The sequence below is a fragment of the Musa acuminata genome, chromosome BXJ3-3 (assembly GCF_036884655.1).
Source record: "Musa acuminata AAA Group cultivar baxijiao chromosome BXJ3-3, Cavendish_Baxijiao_AAA, whole genome shotgun sequence".
Lineage (NCBI taxonomy): Eukaryota > Viridiplantae > Streptophyta > Magnoliopsida > Zingiberales > Musaceae > Musa > Musa acuminata.
This window is the reverse complement of record NC_088351.1, coordinates 491,097-498,683: the sequence shown is the minus strand read 5'-3', so window position 1 is coordinate 498,683 and position 7,587 is coordinate 491,097. Positions and strand designations below refer to the sequence as shown.

The following is a 7,587-nucleotide window of genomic DNA, read 5'->3' as shown; positions in this document are numbered from 1 at the left end:
AGGAAATAAAATAGGAGACATGGTGTGGTGCAATTGGTCCTTAGCTTTTCCCCACATATTGCCTAAATAACTGTGTTTCCCTACTTGACTTCTCACCAGCAGCCAAAAGTTCAGCATCTCTAGGCTCTGGGAAAAAAAACCACATACAAAGGTTCACATGATGAGAAGAGGAAGAACACATGGAACTTAGGTGGACCACGTTGTAATTACACTACTGAATTAGCTCTCCAAGATATGACTTTAGTGATTCATATTTCCAGTTGCTGTATGCATCTCATGTCATCTGCTTGTTAGGGATTTGTGTTGAGTATAGGTGCATTAGGGAATTTGAACACATTCAATGCATATTTCAAATATGAATAGATGATGTTTAATAATATTTTAAAAATCGCATATGGCTTGAATATTGTATTTAAAATGTTCAAATGTTGATCCTATTTTAAGGTAGTATTAGCGGCGTTTCAGTATTTGTAGGATATTAATGTAATTTTTTTAAAATATTAAAATATCTTATGATATATCTAAAATTATAAAATTATCAAAATAATTTGGTGAGAAATTAATATGATTTATATTTGTTAACATTTTATTTATTTATTTATTTTCAAAGGTTATTTTATATTTATTTATATGATTATATTTATCATTTATTATATATATTATATATTTGGGTCATACAAATTTTTTAAAAGATTACATATGTACATACATTTATTTATTTATATTTAATTAATTATTAATTTAAATAAAAAATATGTATTCATTTTTGAATAAACAGTATGAAAAATATTATGTGTAAATTTAACATAAAATATTCAATGGACTTTTGAAATATAATTTTATCAAACAACACTTAGGCACATTTAAAATATAATTTTTATTTATTATTTATCAGATACTAAAGGCATTTTACAATTGCACATTCACTCAAATTTTATTTTTCAATTATATATTTAAATTTTAATTTTTTAATTATACATATAAATAATATAATTTTTAGTTATACATGTAAGTGTGTTCCAAACATAACCTAAATCTCAGATGTGTGACATCACAAGCAATATGCTTCTCCACACCCAACTTTTCATGTGTGCAAACCTAAGGTGAAGGAAGGTGCTCAATTGTCACAAAAAAAAAACATAAAGTGTAGAAATTGAGTAACAGTTTCCTTATCACATAAAAATGGGTCAGATGGAACATCTGCCCACCCAAGAGCATATTTTGATGGATTTTCATGTTAGTTAGAGAGATTAACACATGATATAGCTTGTTCTTAGAATCTTTTCCTTCAAAAAAAAAAAAAAATCTAAAGCAACTATAACTTGAATTCTTTAAATGTCTAAAACAATCATTGCTTTCCTAATCATAGCACAAATCAGAGATCCAACAACTCAGGAGGTAGAAGTCAATGAGCATAGTGGTTGTCTTTTCTATAAGAATTTTTGTTTTCATTTCAGATCTTGATACATAGCAAAAAAAGAAATACTATGGTGTGCAGGGGAGAGTAGCAATCCAAGATGATGAAGCTAAAAAGATATTATGGAAGTAGCAATAAAGTCATTGATAATAGATCAATAATCTCATTGTGCTTGAGCTGGATCATGACAAAACGATACGGAAGGCGGCGATCTAGATATAGGCTAGTTGGAGATTATAAGAATGGGTCTTAGTTCGATAATTCGAGAGCTTTTACTAATAATACTTGAATATTGTATTCAAATACGTAGGAAAGACACAAAACAAATAGCATATATCTGAATACAGAGGACGAACAAACACACACAAAAAGTAAATCATGATATAAATTGCAATGCACAAAGAAGAAACACCAAATTCTTCCGTGGTTTTGCCTGCAGAGAAGGCGACACCACAATCTGCAAACCTGTTACCATCAAAATCGTGGTGCTGCCTCGCCAGGATGAACTGCTTTACGAGCACCCAACAGAGGTTGGAGAGCTTTGACGACGATGCTCATATTTGGGCGGAGCTCAGCCTCGTACTGCACACACAAAGCTGCCACTGCAGCCACCTGTTTCCAATCATACAAACAACAACCAGAAATGTGTAAGCAACTGACTAAAGATTGGATGATGTTTTCCTCACTAAGCATGAAGCTTCAAGTGACTAAATACAATCAAGATAATCTCCGACAAAGTATATAATAGTCCATACTTTCTTTCTACCTATGGATAGATTAATATTGTATTTTATCGAGAGAAAGCAATCCAATTTCTTTTAGCTCGATATTCTATCATCTAAATGTAACATATTTTTGAGGAAACAAAATAATAACATTTGCTTGTGACTTGTTCACTTTGCATCTCCAATAAATTGTTCAAGATAGATCGATCCTGAAGGATCTATATTTCTAGCATAAAACACTATAAATATATTTTTCTCAAATAAAAACACTAAGTTTCTACGATTCCTTGAGAACCTTTATGGTCTACGAAAGACGTTAGTTAGTTCAGGAATAGTGATGTTGAGTTTCTCGACTCTTTGCCTCATGATTAGTTAGTTCTATTTGCCTTGGGAATAGTTCTATTGTTAACTAGTAGCAAAGGCACTGAACTATTTGCGTGGATGCATTCTTATGCATCAATAATGCATTAGCATTACCTTTGCAACAATCTTTTGAGGGTACTCTCCTCCTAGTTTCTCATCTACAATTTGATCCACCTTGTCTTCAGTTAGTCTTTGTGTTGCCTGCACATAGCCAGATGATTCCCCGAGCAAAATTACATTGTTTGCGAAGGAAAAGAAAGTGAGGGAAACGAAATGTATTAGTAGTAGTAGTGGTAGTGTTCATACCCATGTCACAAGACTCTGCTGTCCTCGTGGTAAACTGGGATCCACAGGTTTACGACCGGTCAAAAGCTCCAAAAGAACGACCCCAAAGCTGTAAACATCGCTTTTGGAAGTAAGCTGCCCTGTCATAGCAAACCTGCAAATCCAGGAACAAAAAGCTTCAACTCGAGGCCTTTTGGATTATGATTCATGAGAGGAGTACTGGTGACAAGGTGGTTTATTTAGGGTTTAAGTCAGAGCAGACCATGGTCAATGTTGAGTTCGGCCCCTATATGATTAAATATCCAGTTTGATGGTTCAGATGGCAAGCATCAGTATGATCTGCATTTTGAATCATGTTTAGGTGGAAAGCATGGAAATCCTTGACGGCCACCAATCGAAATTGATCTCTGACCTGGTGAATGATATATTGGAATGACATGATCTTTTTCACATAGTCATATAACCCATATCCAGTAGTACTGAAACCTTCTGTGAACTCAGTAGTATGAGAAATAGTCATCAACTATAACAAGCAAGCTAATATCCTCCTAAGCAAAGAATGCAATCTCGTACTAGACCCATACCGATCCTAAGCCAGATTGGTACACATAATTAGTACCAGTGTCTCGATGTTGGTATACTAGTATAATATACCAAAAAAGATAAAGAATAAGGAGGAGAAGAGAAAGGAAAAAAAAGAAAAAAGGAGATGATAGAGGAAGAGAATGAAGAAGAGGAGGATAATAAAATGGACGAAGCATACCAAAAGAGAGGTCAGCGGCAAGGAGATAGGCGTGTGGACAGCTACCTATCGAGAACGGAGAAAAGGCCTCATAAAATTGCAAGACCTAATTTAATTCACAAAAGTTATTTTATTTTTTTAAATTAAATTGGACTAGACCACTCGAAAAGGAGATAGATGGTCCGCTTACTAGTTCATATCGATTGGTATGGATGGGTCTATACAAAATTATAATCCTTGCTCCTAAGAATATCATTCATCGCAATTTAGTCTATACTAAAAGAAAATTTCATTTATAGACACACCAAATTTATATGTAAAAACTAAATGACGATCTAATAATAAAGAATTAGAAGAACTTACACACGAAGTTTATATGCAAAAAAAACTAAATGATGATCTAACAACGAACAACTAGAAAACTTACTCTGGAGCATGATAACCAAAGGTTCCAAGAACTCGGGTGGAGTGAAGGCGTGCCGCCATGTCAGGAGCCTGATTTGATAGATCAAAGTCACCTATTTTCGCAACATCATCCTCATCGTCAAACAGGAATATAGTACTGGACTTGATGTCACGATGGATGATACGAGGCTGTGCCTTCTCATGCAGGTATTCAAGTCCCTTTGCAGCCCCCACAGCAATCTTAACTCGTTGCGCCCATGTCAAAACTGGACCTGCCTTTGCCCCCTGAACACCTTTCTTTCCTGTGTTGACATACATAACACATTGCAATTAAAGGATAGTCTTGCCATGTTATGTCAAGAGAGTAGCTGTCAGTCTTCCAGTAGCACACATACCTTTGAATGTGTTGCTCATGTCTAGGAGACATTAATTAACAGTGTAAATATTCTGTTCCTCTTAAAACTTACAGTGCATAACAAGACTTTCCTAGCAGTGATTCAAACCAACAAATGTAATACTTATCCAAGAATGCAATTTCGGAATCCGACAGCAAATGGCAGAGCTGCATGTAATGAGATGGAGAAGAGGACTCACATCGCAAGCCCTATCTGAGTGTTTAAAGGTTTGTTATTATTATTATTATTATTATTGAACTAGATCAAACTGCTCGAAATGTGGGTAGTCCATGTACCGGTTCATGCAGTAAATACTTGTTGGTATGGACCAGTCCAATCCAAATTGCAAACTGTGAAACTTATGGTTGTTAAATAAAGAGTCACAAGATGCAATCAACTTATACCATGTAGGATATCATGAAGGGATCCCCTGGCTGCAAACTCATAAGCAAGAACTCGCAGACTTCCATCAACACAGTAACCAAGCAGCCGAACGACATTCTCATGTTGCAACCTTGACACCATGGATACCTGTCGAGCTTTGTATAAGAAAACCCCCAGACTCAACTGAGAACATACAAATGAATAGAAATGATCAACACACCTGTGCCAAGAACTCTTGATCTGGCTGATTACTTGTGTCTAACTTTTTTATGGCAGATTCTTGTCCATTCCTCAGGGTGCCATGGTAAACTCGAGCAAAAGAACCCTCCCCAACTAAAACTTCATTGCTGAAACTTTTTGTGATTTCGTTTAGCTCATCCACTGGAATGGAAGGAACCGCAATTGGTTGGACTATGACAGGTGGTGCACTGTTAGGAGGATGGTTTGTGGCATGGTTAGCACCTCCATGACCTGCATTAAGATGAAATTTTCATCTCAGAATGTTAGGGAAATATGAGATGAGGGCTTCGATGATATACATGTTAACTATTAGCAACCGTAGATAGTTTTAGCCAGAAAAACCTTTGTTTAAACATATGGATATCCAAGCCATTCATCATACTATCGAAAAGGGTTTTTAAGCACCTATGTAGTTCATGAAAATGTAGTTTCATGGAATGTAAATCGAGGGGAATTCATATAACTAGGAAGACTAAAACAATATATTAGAATGAATTAAACACCATTGCTTTTGTGACCTTGGCATACAGATAAAGAGCAAATGGCGGTGAAATTTTATGAGTCTCGACAAAAACTGTGTGAATGACAGTTCTACAAGCTGATTAGCATTAATGATGATGCATTTTTATATGAACAGTTCCAGATACAACAATACTGGTTGGTCAAGCAAAAGCCTAGTATAAAACATGCTTAAAAAGATATATACATCTCATGACAATTACCTGCTAAATTATCATTGTAAGGCCGCTCATAATTAGGCTGGTGGGCACCAGATTTCTTAAAGAATATGAAGCACATGATTTTAATTACTTAAAGCAGCTGCACCTGCACTAAATATAGATGTATTCAGTTTGAAAGAAGTAGATAGAAGTAGCCATCCTTAGGAAAATTAGCAATTCAAGTAACAAGAGGATTCTTCAATATGCAATATTGTATCATCAGTAGAAATAGAGAGAAAGAAGTTTAAAGCTTCCAAAGAAATGAAACCTTTCAAAAACAGAGTAGTTAATGTTGTTTATTCTATAAACAACTGTGAACACAAAATCATACTTACTTTTCAGCTAACAGGTAGTCTCATTTAATCATCCAAATAAGCATCAACACTCACCTTATATGAAAAATAGGTGATTAATTGCTGTTCTCCAGTGACAAATTTGCATATCATAAACGAACAAAAAAGGTTTCACTATAATCTATATAAAAAGCAACAAAGTTCCAAATATACTCTGCATCATTCACTGTCTTTTTAAGTTAGAATTCTCCGTGTTGCCCACTTGCTTGGAAACTCGACCTGGTGATATATATAGAACTCCTCTCCCTCTAAGATCCATGATTGGTAGATTGTTAGAGAAGAATGGAGGCAAAATGGAATTACAACTTTCCTATGGTATACAACAGCAGCGCATAAACCATGTCCATTGCTTCTTGCTGGAAATCAAATGCGTGTTCATCTTCATCTGCACTACCAGTCCAAATACTTGTAGACACGCCAACTTCTCATACTAATTCCACACCACAGATATGAAACCAAGAAAACATTGTTATGGTTCCATCTCTTAAGAATTTTGTTAGGGAAACAGAAGAAGATAGTGATTCCAAACAAAACGATTGCTCATAGAGACCAATGCAAGCTTTGGAATCACAAAGATACCATCTTTTCAAATTTATAATAACAATAACACAGATCCACCATCCCCAAAACTCAATTACTCGAGGTTCTGTTCTTCCTTTCATCACTTCCCGTTTTGTATTTCGCCCACAGAGGTGAAGAATCCACAAGAGTTGATGGAACAAAATTAGTTGAGAAGGGACGGAAACTACAACATAAACACGGATCGTCCAACGAAACGATCGGATTCAGAAGCCCTACTTTCATGGAAAAACGAAGGGAACTGCAGCGCAGAAATCTCACCTGTCCTTCCGACGCGCTTTCGCCTCCCGAGCAGGGCAGCTGAGCGAAGAAACGAGAGCAAGGTCAGCAGATGGGCAGGAAACCGCCGGCTACGAGCAAGGTAGCGGACGGCGCGCAGGATGACGGGGGACGGAGGAGAACGCTTCCCGCAAGACGAAGCGAGCGAAGTCGCAGTGAGAACGGTTGGGGGTCGCGTTATCCATCGTTTCTTACACGCCGGTGTTGCATTCTCGTCACCTACCGTGCGCTAACCATCCGTTGACCTGACGTAGCTTTCCATTTGAGCCAACCCGTGGCGCCGTCGGGTCACCGCCCTCGTCCACGCGGACGACTTCTTCCGTCTTGTTCACCAACCCAAGCACAAAAAAGAAAACACACGTACGTGACTCCATCACGAACGCCCAAGATTGGGCCCCCCGTATCAGACCCGTGACGCAGCCACGTAGGATGGGTAAGTCCTTTGGGAGGCAGGCCTGGCGTTGCATTCGACCATTCTTCCCATCGAAACATGGCGTACGGTTGAAGGAGTCAATCGTATCCATGGAGCCGTCCATCCGGTGGGATCCTGCCACGTACGGCCCTGATCGAGTGCTGAATTGGTCTTCGACTTCGATGATTATTTTGCGCGTTTTCATTAGCCTAATTAAAATGGATTAAGGTAATGATAAAAGAAGTATGAGATGAGTAGAGATAAAGAAATAGGTATTTAATTCCGATAA

At 37.1% G+C, this 7,587-nt stretch overlaps 1 protein-coding gene across 2 annotated transcripts; it reads right to left on the bottom strand.

Annotated features, from left to right (window-relative positions):
• Positions 1 to 1,666: 1,666 nt before the first annotated feature.
• Positions 1,667 to 7,132, bottom strand: LOC103977239 (pto-interacting protein 1). 2 transcript variants are annotated; one of them, XM_009392699.3, is made up of 8 exons: positions 6,869 to 7,132; positions 5,679 to 5,781; positions 4,937 to 5,187; positions 4,737 to 4,863; positions 3,960 to 4,239; positions 2,812 to 2,944; positions 2,620 to 2,706; positions 1,667 to 2,029 (listed from the first exon to the last, which is right to left on the bottom strand). In XM_009392699.3, the coding sequence occupies exons 2-8, from the start codon at positions 5,752 to 5,754 to the stop codon at positions 1,892 to 1,894; spliced, it is 1,092 nt and encodes a 363-aa protein (XP_009390974.2). In that variant the 5' UTR covers positions 5,755 to 5,781; positions 6,869 to 7,132; the 3' UTR covers positions 1,667 to 1,891. The 2 variants fall into 2 exon arrangements, with proteins under 2 accessions (XP_009390974.2, XP_064998138.1); XM_065142066.1 differs by having other exon boundaries at positions 5,679 to 5,786; positions 6,869 to 7,114.
• Positions 7,133 to 7,587: the final 455 nt, after the last annotated feature.